Source organism: Neovison vison, chromosome 5, assembly GCF_020171115.1.
Source record: "Neovison vison isolate M4711 chromosome 5, ASM_NN_V1, whole genome shotgun sequence".
NCBI lineage: Eukaryota > Metazoa > Chordata > Mammalia > Carnivora > Mustelidae > Neogale > Neogale vison.
Genome location: NC_058095.1, coordinates 18,873,131 through 18,890,850, shown reverse-complemented (window position 1 = coordinate 18,890,850; position 17,720 = coordinate 18,873,131). Strand labels below are relative to the sequence as shown.

General features: G+C 54.3%; 2 protein-coding genes across 3 annotated transcripts; both read right to left on the bottom strand.

Moving 5' to 3' along the window:
* Positions 1–327: 327 nt before the first annotated feature.
* Positions 328–988, bottom strand: PPY (pancreatic polypeptide). Its single transcript, XM_044250393.1, has 3 exons — positions 798–988; positions 506–577; positions 328–352 (listed from the first exon to the last, which is right to left on the bottom strand). The coding sequence occupies exons 1-3, from the start codon at positions 986–988 to the stop codon at positions 328–330; spliced, it is 288 nt and encodes a 95-aa protein (XP_044106328.1).
* A 7,835-nt stretch (positions 989–8,823) lies between these two features.
* PYY (peptide YY) lies at positions 8,824–14,202 on the bottom strand. 2 transcript variants are annotated; one of them, XM_044250392.1, is made up of 5 exons: positions 14,164–14,202; positions 9,758–9,885; positions 9,217–9,404; positions 9,043–9,123; positions 8,824–8,879 (listed from the first exon to the last, which is right to left on the bottom strand). In XM_044250392.1, the coding sequence occupies exons 3-5, from the start codon at positions 9,402–9,404 to the stop codon at positions 8,855–8,857; spliced, it is 294 nt and encodes a 97-aa protein (XP_044106327.1). In that variant the 5' UTR covers positions 9,758–9,885; positions 14,164–14,202; the 3' UTR covers positions 8,824–8,854. The 2 variants fall into 2 exon arrangements, with proteins under 2 accessions (XP_044106327.1, XP_044106326.1); XM_044250391.1 differs by lacking the exons at positions 8,824–8,879; positions 14,164–14,202 and having other exon boundaries at positions 9,039–9,123; positions 9,758–9,813.
* Positions 14,203–17,720: the final 3,518 nt, after the last annotated feature.

Below are 17,720 nucleotides of genomic sequence, written 5' to 3'. Positions count from 1 at the left end.
CTGGGCCTGCTCCTCTGTGGAGCCCGAGAGCTTGAGCTAAATGGCCCTGCCGATCCTACATACCCCAAAGGGCTTCTGGATCCCTGACAGTACCCTCCTTTCCCTCCTGTGCCTCCCTCCTCTCCCCCATCTCTCTGTCTCTCCGAAGCATGTGGCCCACGCCTGCCCCCACCAGGGGTCCACAGAGACACACAGAGAAGCTCTGACTTTGATTTGCTTTATTTAGTCTGTGTGGGGGCAGGGAGCAAGCTTTGGCCATTGCCAAGGGTGCCAAGAGGGGAGATGGGCCAGCATTGCTCTTGGAGTCAAAGAAGGCAGGAGGTGGCATCACAAGTCCATCGGGCTGAGGTCCCTGTGAGGAGAGGGCAGAACATGGCAGCGGGAGGGGACAGTCCTCGCACCCTCTGGAGACCCCAGGGCAGCCCTGGGACCTTTGTTCTCCCCTCCCCACACACCCATTTCAGCCCTAGGGATCTAGGCACACAGAGCAGGGGAGCAAACCCACCTGGGGCCAGCAGCATGGGGGGGGCCCCACTCCAGGATGTCCAGTGTTTCTTCTCTGTCTCTTTTCCCATACCTGGGAGGGGAGAGGCAGCTGGGGCAAGTCCCGTGCCCACACGCCAGCTCACCTGCCTCATACCCACCCTTGCACACCCCCTGCCTCTCCCCCAGGGCCCAGGGCTCCAGGCCTAGTCAGCAGAGGAGCTCTGCTTTCCCAGGAGCATGGAAGGGGCTGGGGTCATGGCCCACGGCCGCAGGGACTGGGATCTCTCCCTCCCACCCGCCCTTGCACGCACCTGGGCCTGGTCAGCATGTTGATGTATCTGCGGAGCTCAGCTGCGTACTGGGCCATCTGCTCTGGTGTGGCATTGTCCCCGGGGTACACTGGCTCCAGCGGGGCTGCCCGGGCCCCAAGCCGCGGCCGCAGCAACAGAGCCGCACAGGCAGACAGGAGCAGCAGGGAGAGGCAGCGGCAGGCAGCAGGCATCTGAGGAGTGGGGAGAGGGAAGGTAGAGGCAGAACGGAGCCCATCTGCCCAACCCCTTCGCCCATCACCCATTTCTCCAAGCCTGGGAACAAAGGGGCTGAGCAAAGGGCTACTTGGTCCTCCCAGACGTGCCCTGGAGAGCGCGGACAGCCCGGGTCATGAGCCCGATCCGCTCGGCAGCCGAGTCTGCACCCAGGCCTTCGGCAAAGTCAAAAACATAGCAGAGAAGGGAGGATCTGGGACAGGAGAGCCAGGACTCATGACGTCCAGGGCCTGGTAGCCCTGAGGACTTGGATTCGGGGTGGGGTGAAGACGTGCTCCAGCTCACCAACGGGGTGGGAGTGCACAGGATGAACTTGTGAATCAAAGGACAGAAAACCAGGACCTGCGGGTCTGCCCCCCTGCAACTGCCGCCGGGATTCAGGGACAGGTCCTGGAGAAGACACTGTTGCCTGCATCGTCCTCAGCCAATAGGCACGGGCGCACCCTCGGACCCTGCCACTCACAAGGCCACGGTCACATTGGTGTGCACGGCCACCACGCACTTCCCCACACACGTCTTCAGTCTTCTAGTCCACAGACTGCTCTGCCAGGGTCATCCGTCTGTCCAGATGTAGAGCCGGACCCAAGCAGGACCCCAGACCTCCCAATACCACCTCCCTGCTCTGCAAAGCTCCTTCCCCCACCCCAGGCCCCTAATCCCAAGGACTCCCCAGAGCCTGGCCTCCCAGTCCCCTCCAGACTAGGACCATTTACCTTGAGTCCTGAGGGCCAGATGGGTGTCCTTGCCCTCCCCCGTGTCCCTTTATAGTCCCCAGCCCCCCAGAGTCCCCGCCTCCTGTCAGCCTCTCTCACTCCGCAGCCTCACCCCCACCCCTACCCCGTCTCCCTGGTATCCGCAGCACCAGCCCTGGGGCCAGGGCCGGCAGGGGGACAGGGATGCAGCATAACAGGTAAAAGTGGACCACAGAAGGTCTCCTGTGGGCCCCCAACCACCTTTGGGCACCAAAGGAGGCTTGGTTCAAGAAGAATGGGGGTCTAGGACCTCAGGATGACTGAAAGATTCTGGTCCCAGGCCTCAGAACAGCCCCTCCTGCCTCCCAGGGATTAACGGGAATCATAAGATCAAGGCTGGGGCTCCAGACTCCGGGATGGAGAGTCAGGACTTCCTTTCCAGGTTGTGACTAGAACGAAGTGGGAACAGGGAAGCTGGGGGGTGGGGGGAGATGCCTTAGGTAGCTAGGCAGTGGAGGAAGGAGTGGGGACCCAGGCACAGAGAGACCTGGCTGGTGTGTGGGGTGCAGAATGAGAACCCACGTGCCTGGAATCAGGGGAACTGGAGTGGCGGGAGCGAGTGCGAGAGCCATTTCCCAGAGCTCCTTTCCAAGGCAGTGATAAACCAGCATCATAAAGCCTTGAACTTTCCAGTGTGCCCCTCACTCAATCATCTCACTGGGTCCCTGCAAAGACCCATCTTACAGATTCAGAAACTGACTCAGAGACTTTACGTAACTAGCCCCAGGCCACATAACTAGTCAGTGGGAAATCCAGAGTTTAACACAAAGTCTAATTCCAAAATCTGGACTCTCCAAAATCTGGACTCCTTACTTCCTAAGTGAGGCTGTCAAAGTATTGCTATAATTTCCCATTTTTTGGCTGAGCAAGGTGGGGCTCACAGAGGCGAAGAGACTTGCCCAAGACCACACAGATACCTAGGACTTAAATTCTGGCTTGGAATCCCAAGCCCACCATCCCAACCGTGCCGCCTCGCCTCCACCCCCAAAAGCCTGTGAGTCTGCCCAGCTCAGCGTCCCTTCCTCAACCCCCAAGCCCTCTCCAGCTCAGGCCAAGCAGCAGTAACTGGCTGTGTCTAAATGATACACTGAAGCCTGAGTAGGGAGCACAGGACCTCTTACCCCTGAGGTCCAGCTGTCCCAGATCAAGACACCAAAAGTGTGTGTGTTACAGGGGGAGTCGTAGAGGGTGTGACAGCCGGAGGTGTTACCCCAGGGATCTGGCATAGCGAGCTTAGTGTCCAAATCCTGGCTTTACCCTTGGCTCTGTGGGACCCTGGAAAATAATTCCATTAGCCTCTCTGAGCTTTGATTTTCCTCCAGATAGGGAGGATAAAGAAAGTATTAGTAAATGTCTGTTCTTCTCAATTCTGGTTTCTGGTAACAAGAAGAACAATAATGCTTCACCAGACAACAGCTTAAAAACAAATATAGAGAAATGCCTGCGTGGCTCAGTTGGTGAAGCGTCTGCCTTGGGCTCAGATCATGATCCCAGGGTCCTGGGATGGAGTCCCACATTGGGCTCACTGCTCAGCGGGGAATCTGCTTGTCCTCTCTTTCTCTCAAATACATAAATAATTGGTCTGTCCCGGCAAACCCTGGACTTGGTGCCCACTTTGCGAAACAGAGGTGATGAGGCCGCACCAGCTGCATTGTGCCACCAGGGGGCGCCAGGGCCCAATCCTAGTTCAGAAGGTCTGACCGCCTACAAGATTACAGCCCGCTGGGACCTGTTCTGGCCACTACCTATGCTGGAATGGAGCCCCTGCAGACAGATGGCAGGTCTGCGGACTGACTAGAGTGCTGGGGCCAGTTATAGTTTTGTCTTGTGCCTAAGAAATGACTTGTATTCCACGATGTCAACTGAACCTATAGCTTTCATTTTTCTCCTTTGCAAACAACAGATTGCCCTTCCGGGTCCTCTCAGCGATGTTAGGACAAAGGAAGAGGGAAAGATAGTGGGTGTGCTTTCTGAACTGTATGGTCAGATCCAGAACCGGGTGATGTTCCTCACTCATCTGCATATGTTCCGAGGGCTTGCCCTGGAGCCCGGCTTAGAGAAGGCACCAAGCACTTACCTGCAGGCAGACCAAATGAGATGGAAAAGGTCCCTTCTCACCCGCCCAGCCCCATGCCTTCTAAGACAAGGAGGATGGCCGATAGGCCACATTAGGGATGGAGTGAGGGCTTCAGTGAAACTAGAAGGAACACCTGGGATCACAGGGGGAGGCCGAGTGTGCTCTAGCAAGTGGAGTGGGGTCCCATATATGGAACTGCAGGGCAGGGATTTGGCCAGCATCGCATCCTCTGTACCCCCCTCTCCCAAGAGTGCCTCCAGAGCAGCCTGGCTCAGTTCTTAGGACCATGTCTTAGTCCTGCACTGGGTGGCAGCAACAGAGGTGGGGACAGGTGGCTGCGCCTGGATGTCAGGAACCCAGGGGGTCCCCTATTTGCTGGAGAAACCCTTAGGCTGAGAACAGTTGTCTCACACACACACACACACACACACACACGAGTTAAGCCCCCCATCCCACTCCCTCAAAATCAAGGCAGGCCTGACTGGGGACTCCCTCTGCAGCCAGGAACCCTGCAGGCATCACAGTGTTCAGTAATTTTCCCTCCCTGCCCACAGCGCCTGCAAAAGCAAATCGTATCATCATCAGCCCAGATTTTTCCTAAAAAATCTGGGTGTGGAAGGAGGAGAATTTTTCCCTTAGGATATTGGAAGGGAGAGTAGCCAGAGCAGTTCTGAGAAGGGTTACAAATGAGCGGGAGAGTAAAGGAAAAGAGGGAGTGCTAATAAGCATATGCCAAGGCCGCCTGGGCAGCTCAGTCAGTTTAAACATCTGCCCTGGGCTCAGGTCAGGATCCCAGGGTCCTGGGATTGAGTCTCACACAGGACTTCCTGCTCAGCAAGGAGTCTGCCCCTCCACCTACTTGTGCTCTCTCTTGCTCACTCTCTCTCTCTCAAATAAATAAATAGTATTTTTTAAAAATAAGCATGGATCAGGCTCTAGAGTCAGCTGTTTTCCTCACTAGCTCTACCACTCACCAGCTGTGTGACCTTCATCAGAGGACATAAGCTCTCTAAGCCTAAGCAGTGAACTCTTATCATTATTACTTAAGGTATAAACTTCCATGTGTAACCAGTGATGACATACAGGCAGCAAAATGGAATGACTTGGCTAGAATCACATGGCTGACTATCGGCAGACAGGGGAATCCAGATCTTTCGTATCTGAGGTCACACCGCCCCCCTACCCTCGCCAAACCCCACCACTGCCCACCACCGGACTCCTGGGCGTAGGCCTGCGTGAGAGCTCAGATTCAGGCTGTGCAATGGAGATCGTATTTGTAACGGACACCGTGCGTTGTCCCAGTACCCTCTCTCTCCTCCCTCCATGACGAAAGAAGAGCCTGAGAATAGCCCTGGCACACTCAGCTAAAGGCAGCTCCCGGGTTGTTCTGGCCACGACTTAGAGCCACGTGACTAAGTACGAGCCAATGAAGTGAGGCCACGTGACTAGTTCTAGCCAATGAGGTGGGGCCACGTGACTAAGTTCTAGCCAATGAGATGAGTGTTCAAGTGCCTTGGCACCTCTCTGGTTCTAGTAATGGGGGTGCGGTCCTGAGGCCGGTGGTCGCAAAGATGACCACAAAAGAGTTGCCAGAGCAACTCCTCTCCCAAGTGTAGCTCTACAACGGGGCCCGTGTCCCTTCTTCTCGAATGCAGGTGGACCTGTGACTGCTTGACCAATAGAGTGTGTTGGAAGGTGACTTGTTAGCTTGTGAGGCCAAGTCATAGAAGGGAGCCGTTAGGCGCTGAATGGTATCCGGCCCCGCCCCCCGCCCCGCCACTTTCGTGTGTTGAAATCCTAACCCCCAGTTCCTCAGGACCCAGCCTTATCTGGCAATAGGGTCATTGCAGATGTCGCTAATTAAAATGAGGTCACACTGAAGGAGAGTAGACCCCTCACACAATATGACTGCTGTGTTTAAGTCAACGGGGTATTTGGACACAGAAACAGTCATGCCGAGAGGGAAGATGTCTGCGAGTGGAGGAGACAGGCCTGGAACAGCCCCTTCCCTCATAGCCCTCAGAAGGCAGCAACCCCGAGGACCCCTGGACTTCAGGCTTTAGCCACCAGAACTGCTGTTAAACCTCTGGGCGTGTGATGCTCTATTACAGTAGCACCAGAAAGCCAAGGGCGCCCTTCTTCCTCCTGCTTCTCCCAGAACCCTCACTCCGGGGGGTGGGGGGAAGCCAGGTACCCTGTGTGTCCAGTTACCCCAAGAATATGGCGTGGGAGGGACCCCCACGTGGAGTTGTAGTGGAGTTCCCCGCAGCACCCATCAGACAACGTGAGTGAGCCTCCTTTGGCATCAACCCAGGGGTGCCCTCTGACGATCCCAGCCCCAGCCAACCCGTCACTGCATGAACGACTCCGAGGGACAGGGGCCTAGTTGAGCCCTTCTCAATCCTGACCCACAAAGTCATGAGTGATATGAAGTGGTTGGTGGACGCTGCTAAGTCTTCGGGTAGATGCGAATCAGCATAGTACCCAGCGCACCTGCCCTTCTCCGGTCCCTCCCTTCCCTGGGACTGGAACACGAAGGTGGTGATGGTGGGCCATCTTCAGTCACGCAGAGGAGGACATGGAGACGCCACAAAATAGGACCTGGGCTTTTGGATGTCCTCCTGGAACAGCGCTGCTGACTCCCCCAGATGCCACTTGAATTTTAAATAAAAGGGAAATAAATTGTCTTGTTTAAGCCACTGCTAATTCTGCCTCTATTTTAAAAGCCAAATCAATATTCTAGCAATAAGGTGTGTGTAAAACAAATAGCTCGGTGTCTAGCACGTAAGTAAGTGCTTTTTTCAAAAGGTACCTGTTGTCACCATTAATATCCCATCTAAGGCTCCTGCGGGGGCAAGGCTGGTTGAGTCCTGTTGTCTGTGAATAAACCACTGGCTCAGCCCTCCTCCAAGTGAATGGGAGATGAACCCAGGTCAGTGATGGCCAACCAGACAAACTGAAATTGGCTGTGGTCATGCATAATTCATACCAGGGATCGCTTCCATCAGCTTCAAACTGACCGAAGTCCTCCCAGGCAGACTGCCAGACAGGGGGGCCAGGGACACGAGCACTGGCACAAGCAGTCCCACTCCTCTGACCATAAAATGAGCCAAAGCTCGTGGCAGCCACTATAGGTTCCCACCCCTCCTCCCCTGGTGCAGAGGGAGTGGGACTGGGGGAGAGAAGGGGCAGAATGACACAGGGCGTAGATCTCAGATAATGACAATAGAGAAGGGAGAACCAGAGAAACTAACTCTACCCTGAGAAATTAGGAGAGGCTTCTGGGAAGAGGTGAACACTATCCTGAAGATGTTTTTCAGACTGCAATGGAGCGAAAGGGCTCCGCAGGCAGGGGAGTGGTCTGGACAAAGGCATCGAGCGTCAGAGTCCACATAGCTTGTGATGTGTGCCAGGCCCCGGACCTGCCTCCTTTCCACCCATTCCTGCCCTACCTTCAAAGGCTGGCAGCACAGGAAAGTATAGGAGTCGGAGCCCCAGGCCCCCTAGGGCAGATGGTGTCAGAGCAGCTATGACAGAGACGGCTTTAGGATCTTCTCTTCCTCCATAGCCATCTAACTGCAAACAGTCCTAAGAGACTCCTACTCTCTGATGGGCCGCACCCGCCTCCCTGACTGGCCAACCCACTCTGGATCTGTGCCTTTGGCTTCAGCCTGATTCTCCTTCTCATTGCCCAGCTCCCCACCTTGTGCTTGTGCGTGTCCTATGACCTAGAGGTCCGGGCAAGAGCCTACAGACTGAAGAGGCTGTGTCTGAGTGGGGAGACGTGGGCCCCTCCTTTAGGGGTTCCTCAGACTTAGAAGGGAGACCAGGCACAGCAACATGGACACAACAGAGCAGTGGCCATGAGAGCCAGGCTGCCACAGAGGTCAGGAAGAGTGCAGAGCAGGGACAATCAAGGCAGGCTTCCTGGAGGAAAGGGGTTGGGAAGGAAGGGTAGCAGGGAAGATCAGCCTGCAGGAGGGCTCTGGGATTCCTCTGTCACAGAGTGGTGAGAAATTTGGATCAGACTCCAGTTTAAACATCCACAGAGCCATCAGCCTTCAGCCTCTAGTCAAGGGAGTCGTGGCAGGGGTGCACGGGGGGCGGGTGTCCCTTGTCACCAGGAAGGCACAATGAGTGCCTTATCCATGGAGTGGGAATTCAGCGATGTGGGGGAGGGCAGTTGCTAAGGGAAAGGGCAGCCTCTACACTCCTATCGCACCTCCTGCCCAGGGAAGAGGGGACGTTAGAAATGACCCCTCCCCCAGCACATGTACACCCACCTCACCCCCCTCCCAAATGACTTCCTCCACAGGTCCATCTTGGATCCCATCTCTACTCCCAGCCACAACAGCCCTGGAGGCTAGGGTAACTGCTCTGAGAGACTGATGCCAAGCCCACACCCCCAGCCACCTGCACCTCTGTCTCCATCTGCTCTCCTAGGCTGCCTAGCAAGCTCCTTTCTACCCTCCCCATTCTCTCGCAATTATTTTTCCTGCTCCTCTCTGCCCCTTGTCAAGAACTTTCATCCTGCCCCACTGGAAGGTGCCACAGAAGTCCCTTGCTTGGGCTCCATCCTCCTTGCCCCTGCTGGGCCAAAGGGTCTTCTCAGCTCAGAGCAGAGAGCACCCCCCACTCTGCCCCAGACTTGTCCTGCGGAGGCTTTTGTCTGCGGTGCCCCGTCTTCTCCTGACTGGTGCCTCCACCATCCTCTCCCTCCGGAAGCCACCTCCAAGAGGGAGAAGGGAAAGGAAATACAAAGGCACACATTCTGTTTCAGTGAAATTTGCTCTTTATTTGGGGAGCAGGAAAAGACCACACACAGCCCTCCAGCCCAGGGGCTGAGGACACAGAGAAATGGAATGAAGACCCCCATCCCGCACCCACCCCCCAGGCGCAGCAGGCAGGGAGAGGAACCCAGGTTCCGGGATCAGGAGCAACCGTGCAGATGAGGTCGGTGTAGTTAGCATATCTCCCAGGAGCCCCTGAGGTCGTCACCACATGTACAGGTCTTCTGGCCTGTAGGAAGGAACGGAAAGGAATCGCTCAGAGACCGACCTCGGATCTGGGGAGGCTAGATTGGGGGAACGCGCTAGGTGTTTCCGTGGGGCCGCGCATCCCAGGCCAAGCACTGGGGGACAGGATGTGTGTCGGGGGGTGGGTGGCGGGGAGACACTTTTACCGTGTCTTGACCCGGCGGTCCTCGTCGTCGGGGAAGAGCAGTTTCGCGAGGACCGCTTCGGGGCTGTCGCGTTTCCCATACCTGGGGGCGGGTCCAGAGGGGGCGGGGTCAGACACGGGCACGCCCCTGGGCGGAGGGCGGGAGCCCCAGGGACCCCGCGCCCCGCCGACTCACCGCTGCCGAGTGACCAGGTTGAGGTAGTGGCGCAGCGACGCGTAGTAGCGGCTCAGCTCCTCGGGCGAGGCGTCTTCGCCGGGAGCCTCGGGTTTGGAGGGGTAAGCCTGGACCAGCGCCCCCAGGCAGGCGAGCAGGGCCAGCAGCACTGTGGCCACGGCAGGCCACGGCCTGCGCACCGTCACCATCTGGAGCAGGGGCAGGGATCGTGGGTCATCCCGGGCCTTGACACCCGACTGCGGCAGGCTGAGGCTGCCGTCGGGCCCACGCTCCCCGGCCTGTGCAGGGCCACTGCCCGACGGTCAGCCACCCGCTCACTGTGTGTTCTTGGGCACTGCACTGTCTCTGCCTCGGTTTCCCTGTATTTCAGAGAGGCAGAAGCCCTGCCGGTCTCCCCAGTTCCCATTCGCACTGCCCAGAACGGTAGCTGGAAGCAGAGGGCTATGCTGGCCTCTCAGCCCCAATGTTCACCATCCCAGCCTCAGTTTCTCCACCAAATAGCCCGGGATCCCCCGCACCAGACCATTCCCGGGCCACTCACGGCGACAGCTCCGGAAGCAGGGATGAGCAAGTGGCCAGCGAAAGGCGTCCCAAGGGCTGGACTGCTGCAGGTCGGGCTGTGGCCTCTTCCTCTGCTCAGCGCCTTCCCTGCGGGGCTTATATCTCGGCCTGGAAAAGGAGGGGGAGTTTGAGGGGGAGGGGGAGCTCGAGGGGTGGGGAGGGCCCTTCCTCCTCCTTGCCTCCACCCTCGCCAGATCGCTGAGTGTACACGCAGACAGTGCGTGATGTCTCCACCTTGCTGGAGATCAGACTCAGACTCAGACCCTGGACAGCTCCTGAACCCCATCTTCCCTCCACAGCCCCCCAACAGCAGGGTGTAGCCTCCCCAGGAAGTGGAATGTTGGCATGTAGACTCCTGGGGCAGCCCCTGGGACCAGGGATATGACTCCATCTTCCCTAGTCTACCCATGGGTGGGAAGAACAGGCATAGGCTTGACACTGCCTCCAGCCATGAGACCCGTGACTGGTCCACGGAAAAGGCAACCTTTTCAGCCCTCCCTCTGCAATTCCTTGGAGAGGGGCTGAGGAGAGGCAGAACCCGTGGGGAAAGCAGGGAAAGCCTCTTTCTACTGGAGGTGGGGTAGGAGCTATGGTTTGGGCTCTTGACACGCTGTTTATGATGTCCTAGGGGACAGGTCTGTCTAGACACCCCACTATGTCCCTTCTCTGATAAAGATCTGGGGAGAGGGCCAAAAGGAGTCAGAGGCCAGTCCCCTCTCCCAGAAGCACCTGAGTCGGCCACCTGCGCATCCAGCCTGACACGCACAGACCCAGGCCCACTGTCCCCAGCCCATTTCAGTCTCCACTGGGTTCTGGGGCAAAGATCCTCACCCAGGGCCTTTGAAAGAAAGAGGAAGGGACTCTGTTTATTAGGCACCTACTGTGCACGGGCCATACAGGATCGAAGAACAACCCAATGATCTGAGTTTATACCCATTTTACAGATGAGGTAACTGAAGGTCTGAGAGAGGAAGGAACCGAGGATTTGAACAAGAGGAAAGCGCTGGGGTAGACCCCAGGAAGAGGCCCTCTCCACTGAGGGGCAGAATGGCTCACTACCAGGAATCACCAGGGAGCTCAGAAGTTGGGCGTGGGAGCAGGAGAGGGGAGTCTAATTTGGGGCCTGCTACCCAATCTGAGAGGCCAACAACATCAGGCCCACTTGCTCCCACTGGGGAAAGAGGGCTGTTAGGGAGTGTCCCCATAAAGCCCTTTCCGGCTCCCTTTCTCCCAGCCTGGCCAGAGCCTCCAGGGCTTCCCTGTGTCCCATCAGCCCCTGAGGGCAGGAGGCACCATCTTGTTTCTGCGCCAGCCCCTCCACCCCCCAGGACAGATGGCCGTGTTATTTTTAGAGCTCTCTCAAGGTGGAGAATCTAGGGCTCCCTCAATCACCTTTTTATAGGTTCAATCACCTGCACTCTCCGGAAAGGCGCCTTATCAACCAGTCGGGCCCATGGGCCCTGCATATCCCGGGAAAGGCCAGGGCAGCACGCTGAGCATGAAGGCAGAAGAGGGGACATGGACTCTATACCCAGAGGGAGAAGAAAAAATCATTCACCTGAGGGCAGGTGCACAGCCCTGTTCTCCAGGACCCCCAGTCTCAGAGGACAGTCGTGGCCATACCCTTGGGGATCCCCATACCCTTGGGGAGGGGCAAAGCCATATCACCAGGGAGCCCCATCCTAAGGAAGGAGGCACAGCACCCTCCTTGCAGAGCCCCAGTCTGGAGAGTTGCCAGGACACAGAGATAGAGAGGAAAACAGAGGGACAAGTCTGGGTCCAGTTGGGGGAGCAGACGGCAAGGCAATAGCCAGGGAGCTGGTTGGAACAGCTGTAATCCCAGGGGTCAGAGTCTAGCCCCGCAGGCTAATGGGGACAAGGATGTCAAGAGTGGGAGCCATTTGCTCTTCTGCAGCCCTGGCTGGGGTCATGACAGAGGTTTCTGGTGTACTGATCCCAGGCAGAAAGAGAGGACAGTGATTGCAAAGTGCCCAAAGGGAATTGCTGGCCTCTCCTTCCTCCGGGAGTTGGGGGGGCACGGTTCTGAGGACAGACGGGAGCAGAGGAGAAACAGTAGAGAAGCCAGAAGGTACGGCAGAAGGCCTGGGTTCAAGGTACAACTCCTAAAGTAGTCGCTTCCCTCTTTGCCTTTAGAGTGACTGTGAGAGAGACGGCAGCCGGCCCACCACAGCCTACAAACCTCCCACGGGCCCACCCCGGCCTTCAGCTCCACTTCCCAATCACAGGGCAAGCTGATTGGTTCATTAATCACCACCTCCTCATTGAAGACTCTATTAACTTGTTCATTAGTGGGGATGACGTCTCGGCCCTCAATCAATGGACTCAGTTACCCCCCCCCCCACGTACGCACCACCATCATTGACCCATGACTCAGTTGCTATTAGACGTGTTTGGGAGGTGGGGGGCTGATAGCTGAAAGAAGAAACTTCAAATTAATTGTTGTAGACTTGGGACCAGCACCTGCCTCCAACTTGTCCTCAAAGAGCAAGGGGGACAGAATCACGGGGGTGCCCTTGCCCTTGATCCCCATTCTCAGAACACCTAGTAAAGCCTCTCCAGAGGTCAGGGAGGCCAGGAACTTGGACCCCAGCTGAGCATTCCCCTTGCCCAGGGGGGCTCCAGGGCCACTCATCAAGATAGGATGACCCATGGCACACATCCCCAGCTGCTTAGCATTCTCTCCCCCACCCCACTGCCTGCCCACTGTCCCCCACTTCCCACACACAAGGGCTCTCTTTGATCTACCATGCACTGGGCAGGGCTAGGCCACTGCCTTCCACCCTCAACAAGGCCTCATGCCCAAGGTTCTGTGGACAGCAGGTTGCCACATGGCAATTATTAAGCCCCTTCTCTCCTAGGCACTATGTTAAGCACAGAGCCGTGAACAAAGGGGCAAAATCCTTGCCTTCGTGAAACTTACATTCTAATGGCAAGAAATAGAAAATCAACCAAGAAAGCATGTAGCATGTCTGATTATGATAAGTACTATGGAGAAAATTAAGGGTAAGGCAGAAAGAGTACTGCGGTGTGCGGGACTTATTTTATATTGGGTGGTTGTGGAAGGCCTCACTTATGAGAGGGCATTTGAAGGAAGTGAGGAAGCAAACCATGAGGCTATGTTGGGAAGAATGTTCCAGGCAGGGGAAAGAGCAAGTGCAAAGGCCCTGAGGTAGGAGTGGGCTTCACCGTTTGAGGATGGCGAGGAGGTCCATGTGGTTGGAGTGTGACCAGTGGGGTCAGTGAGAAGGAGAGGATTAGGGAGGCATCAGGGTACTGGACCATGGAGGGCCTTGTAGGTTGCTATGAGGACTTTGGCTTTTGCTCAGAATGACACGAGAGCTTCGGTCCAAGGAGTGACATGATTGGACCTAGGTGTTATTTTTTTTTTCATTTATTTTTAAAGATTTTATTTTTTTTAAGTAATCTCAACACCCAATGTGCAGCTCAAACCCACAACCCTGAGACCAAGAGTCACCTGCTCCACCAACTGAGCCAGCCAGGGGCCCCCTGACTTGGGTTTTAAAGGAAGCATCCCAGCTGCTATGTTGAGAGCAGACTGTAGGAGGGCAAGGTCAGAACCAGAGAAGCCAGTTAGGAACCCACTGCAGTAATCCAGCCAAAACGTGATGGTAGCCCAGACATACACACATACACACACATACACACACACACACTCTTCACAGGTGCAGATATCCCACAAACGTGTCACCTAAGGACAATGCCCGGTTATATCCAGACAGTACTGATTCTTGCATCTAGCTAGGAAAAATATCCCCTGGAGGAGACAGTGGAAAATCGATGGATGTCAGTGGTGGTTAGGCAGCGGATCGGTCTGCTCTGTTCTCCGATGGTTAAGGCTGCGCATTTATTAGCCCATGTGAAACTCTCTATGCCACCTTGATTCCCAGCCATAGCCCTGGAAAATATTGGCTACCACGATGGCACGTCTCGAAATGCAAGCCTGTTCATTCTGTCATAAGTACAAATGTCCTGTTGCCTAAAAACACTGGCCATTTGCACGGAGTGAAGCAGAGAATGAGGAATAATCCATTGACACCACGGAGCAATGGCACCTGTCGGAAAGGATATCAGCTGCATTCAAGGAAGCATTGTCATCTGCTTAGATTAATGGCAGGGGAACAGACAGGGCCACCCTCTCCTTCTCGGGATCTGTCATTGTGTACAAAGCCCTGTGACGGACAACGGGGACCATGGGTGACTGAGTGAGGTCAATAATAAATGGTTCAAATTGTCACACCATGGATCCTGGTTTTACCAAGGGGGCGGCTTTGGGAGGCAGGAATGCCAAGAAAGAAAGGATTTTTGCTTCGGATGGCCAGAGTTCCCCTAGAGAAGCTTCCTTACCGCAAGTTCTCTGTCCTTCTGGAAATCGCGGTGACAGATACCTGTGGCCTGGTGCAATCCCAAGATTCAGGCTTCTCTCTAGAATAGGCATCAGCCAAACCTTTCTGTAAAGGACCAAACAGTAAATATTTTAGTCTCTGTTCCGCCATTCACCTTGGCAGTCGCACAGAAGCCTCCATAGAACTATGCAAACAAACAAACAAAGAAGGGGCGTGGCTGCACCCCAGTGAGACTTTACTGGTGGATATCCAAGATTGAATTTCACATCCGTTTCAGCCCATAAAATAGTCTCCTTTTGACTTTTTCCAACCATTTAAAGATATAAAACCATCCGTCCTAAAACCATTTGTACTCAGGATGTACAAAAACAGGTTCGGGGAATCACAGCGTTCTGACCCCAGATCTCAAAGAGCAGGTACTTCAAAGAGCAAAGAGCAGGTACCCATCCGCACCCCCCCCCCCCCCCCCCGTGTCAGGTGTCCGGTGTCAGGGGCTGCCTGTTTACCAAGAGTCAGCTGGATCTCTCCCCTTGTTTCAGCCAGGTATACTTGTCTTTGTAATCCTATAATCCCATAATCCTATTATCACATAATTCAATTAAGTAGTACACAAACTGATGAAATGTGAGTGCACAGAATCACTTCCTTGAAAACGAACTTGGCTGCTTTGAACCGACCAGAGAATTGCAGAAATGTTGAATGAGGTGTGAAGGGTAACTAGAAATTCTTTGGAGAAAATTCTAAAAAAAAAAAAAAAAAAAAAAAAAATCTAGGTGGCTTCTACACCAGATATTTTCACTTGTGTCCTTACCTTCTCACCCCATTTAAGGAAACTGGAAATAACAGGTGATGGGTTGTGGGAGTGATTAATGCAAGGAAGACAAGGACACCTCGAGTCAAGAGCCCAAAGACAGCCTGATGCTTAAATGTGCATTTATAGGTTTGAAGTCAAAAGGATTTAACAAATGCATATATGTTTCTTCTTTTTTTTTTAAGATTTTTATTTACTTATTTGACAGAGATCACAAGTAGGCAGAGAGGCAAGCAGAGAGAGAGAAAGGGAAGCAGGCTCCCCACTGAGCAGAGAGCCTGATGCGGGGCTTGATTCCAGGACTCTGGGATCATGACCCGAGCCAAAGGCAGAGGCTTTAACCCACTGAACCACCCAGGCACCCCTCTGTTTCTATTTTATGATTGCCCACTTGGGCCAGCTTTTTCTGAAGACCGGCCAGTGACCCAGTACTGCTTCTATCTAAGCAAGAACTTCTCCAGCAGTTTACCTACTTTCTGTATAGTTTGAATTTGAATGTTTTTATAGATTGTATATATCACTTAAATAGTTTAAAGAACTAATAAAGGGGCGCCTGAGTGGCTCAGTTGGTTAACTATCCAACTCTTTTTGTTGTTGTTGTTTAAGCTTTTATTTATTTATTTGACAGAGAAAGACACAGCAAGAGAGGGAACACAAGCAGGGGGAGTGGGAGAGGGACAAGCAGGCTGCCTGCTGAGCAGGGAGCACAATGTGGGGCTTGATCCCAGGGTTCTGAGATTATGACCTGAGCTGAAGACAGACGCCTAACAACTGAGCCACCCAGGTGCTCCAAGTACCCAACTTTTGATCTCAGCTTAGGTCTTGATCTCAGGGTCATGAGTTGAAGGCCCACATTGTGTTTCATACCCAGCATAGAGAAGAGAGAGAGAGAGAGAGGAAAGAAAGAAAAAAGAGGGAGAGAGAAAGGAAGAAAGGAAGAGAGGAAAGGAGAGAGAAGGAGGAAGAGAGGGAGGAAGGGAGGGAAGAAGGGAAAGGGAAAGAAAGAGAAAGAGAAGAAAGAAAGAAAGAGGGAAAGAGGGAAAGAGGGAAAACAGGAAGGAAGGAAGAAAGGAAGGAAAAGGGAGAGGAGGGGAGGGAGCGGAGGGAAGGAGGAAGGAAGAGGTTGATTTCCTTCTCCTACAAAGGTCCAAGCTGGCAGATGGTCCAGAGGTGGGGGCTCTGGTAGTAGCTCTGACCCCCAAGGAGCCCAGCACCTTCTATCTTGTTACCCCGAGATAGCTGCCTTCATCTGTATGGCAGAAGAGTGATCATCTCCCCACATTCACTGCCAGTTCATAGGAATGAGTAAAGAAGAAGTAGAGGGTGAGCATTTTCCTTTTAAAAATCTAATAGGGGTGGGTGGGGGCGCCGGGGTGGCTCAGTCCTTAAGTGGCTGCCTTTGGGAACCTCGGATCAAGCCCTGCTTTGGGTTCCCTGCTGGGCCGGATGCCTGCTTCTCCCTCTCCCATTTTCCCTGCTTGGGTTCCCTCTCTCGCTGTGTTTCTCTCTGTCAAGTAAATAAATAAAATCTTTTAAAAAAAGAAAAAATCTAATGTGAGGGGAGGGCCCTGGGTGTCTCAGTTGGTTAAATGACTGCCTTCGGCTCAGGTCATGATCCCGGTGTCCCTGAATCAAGTACCACATCGGGCTCCCAGCTCCGTGGGGAGTCTGCTTCTTCCTCTTCTCCCTTCTCATGCTCTTTCTCCCTCTCTCTCTCTCTCAAATAAATAAAATCTTTAAAAAATTGAAAATCTAATGGGGGAAGCTGCACACATGACTTCTCTCCTACCCCTGTGTCCAGAACCTGGTCACGTGGACACTCCTTACTAGGAGGGAGCCTAGGAAACATGGTCCCCACCACGAGGATACCACCTTCCCCCATGGTTTTAGCCAACTCAGTGGTGTTTTCCCGCCTCAGCCACCGTCTCTGATTCTCCCGACACCGAGCGGGCCCTCAGCAGTTTGATCCAATTCCGACACTAACTTCCTAAGGTGAGCACAGCTGGCGGCACTCACGGGCCCAGTCCCACAGTCCTGCCCCCACTCCAGATGCTGTCGAAACCCCTGGACCTCCTGTGCTTCTGGCCAAGAGGCTATAAATCCGGGACTTCTGTGACCCCATCCTTGGGTTTGATAGTCTGCTAGAACATTTCCAAGAACTCAGGAATACACTTTATTTACACTTACTGGTTTATTATAAAACACGTTAGAAGGGATAGATGAGCAGCCAGATAGAGAGGCATACGGGGCAAGGCATGGAAGGGTCCCAAGGGCAGGAGCTCCTGTCCTGCAGGGCTGTGGTTCACCGCCCTCCTTGGAGATGGGAGACCAGAGCTGAAAGTTCCAGGCTTCCCATCAAGGCTTGGTCTTTCTGATGACCAGTCCCCCTCCTGAAGGTATCTAGGGGCCCACTCACCAAGAATCCCCTCGTTAAAACTAAAAGATGCTCCTCTTACCCAGGAAATGCCAAGGGCTTTTAGGAGCTCTGCATGGGGAACTGGGTGCAAAGACCAAATATACATTCTTCTTATGCCACAGCCCCCCTCTGCGAATAGCCCTAGATCCCGGTCACTTGCTCCTCTGCTGAGCTCCTGACCCATGTCATCTCTGGTCCCAGACATACCCATTTGGATGTCTGCCAGTCAACCAAAACTCCATGCCACCCACAGAACCAAAATAATGAATCAACATTTCTCTAGTGCTGTCAAGACACCAGGCCTTTTCACATATTCGCTGAGTCTTCACTG

Bases quoted from the DNA above. Each gene is read 5' to 3' on its own strand.
- PPY (XM_044250393.1), bottom strand. From the start codon at position 988: ATGCCTGCTGCCTGCCGCTGCCTCTCCCTGCTGCTCCTGTCTGCCTGT. The intron at 578-797 runs GTGCGTGCAAGG...CTCCCCTCCCAG, and splicing joins AACATGCTGACCAGGCCCAG to GTATGGGAAAAGAGACAGAG. The intron at 353-505 runs GTGGGTTTGCTC...CTCTCCTCACAG, and splicing joins CCCCATGCTGCTGGCCCCAG to GGACCTCAGCCCGATGGACT.
- PYY (XM_044250392.1), bottom strand. From the start codon at position 9,404: ATGGTGACGGTGCGCAGGCCGTGGCCTGCCGTGGCCACAGTGCTGCTG. The intron at 9,124-9,216 runs GTGAGTCGGCGG...ACCCGCCCCCAG, and splicing joins AACCTGGTCACTCGGCAGCG to GTATGGGAAACGCGACAGCC. The intron at 8,880-9,042 runs GTAAAAGTGTCT...TCCTTCCTACAG, and splicing joins GACCGCCGGGTCAAGACACG to GCCAGAAGACCTGTACATGT.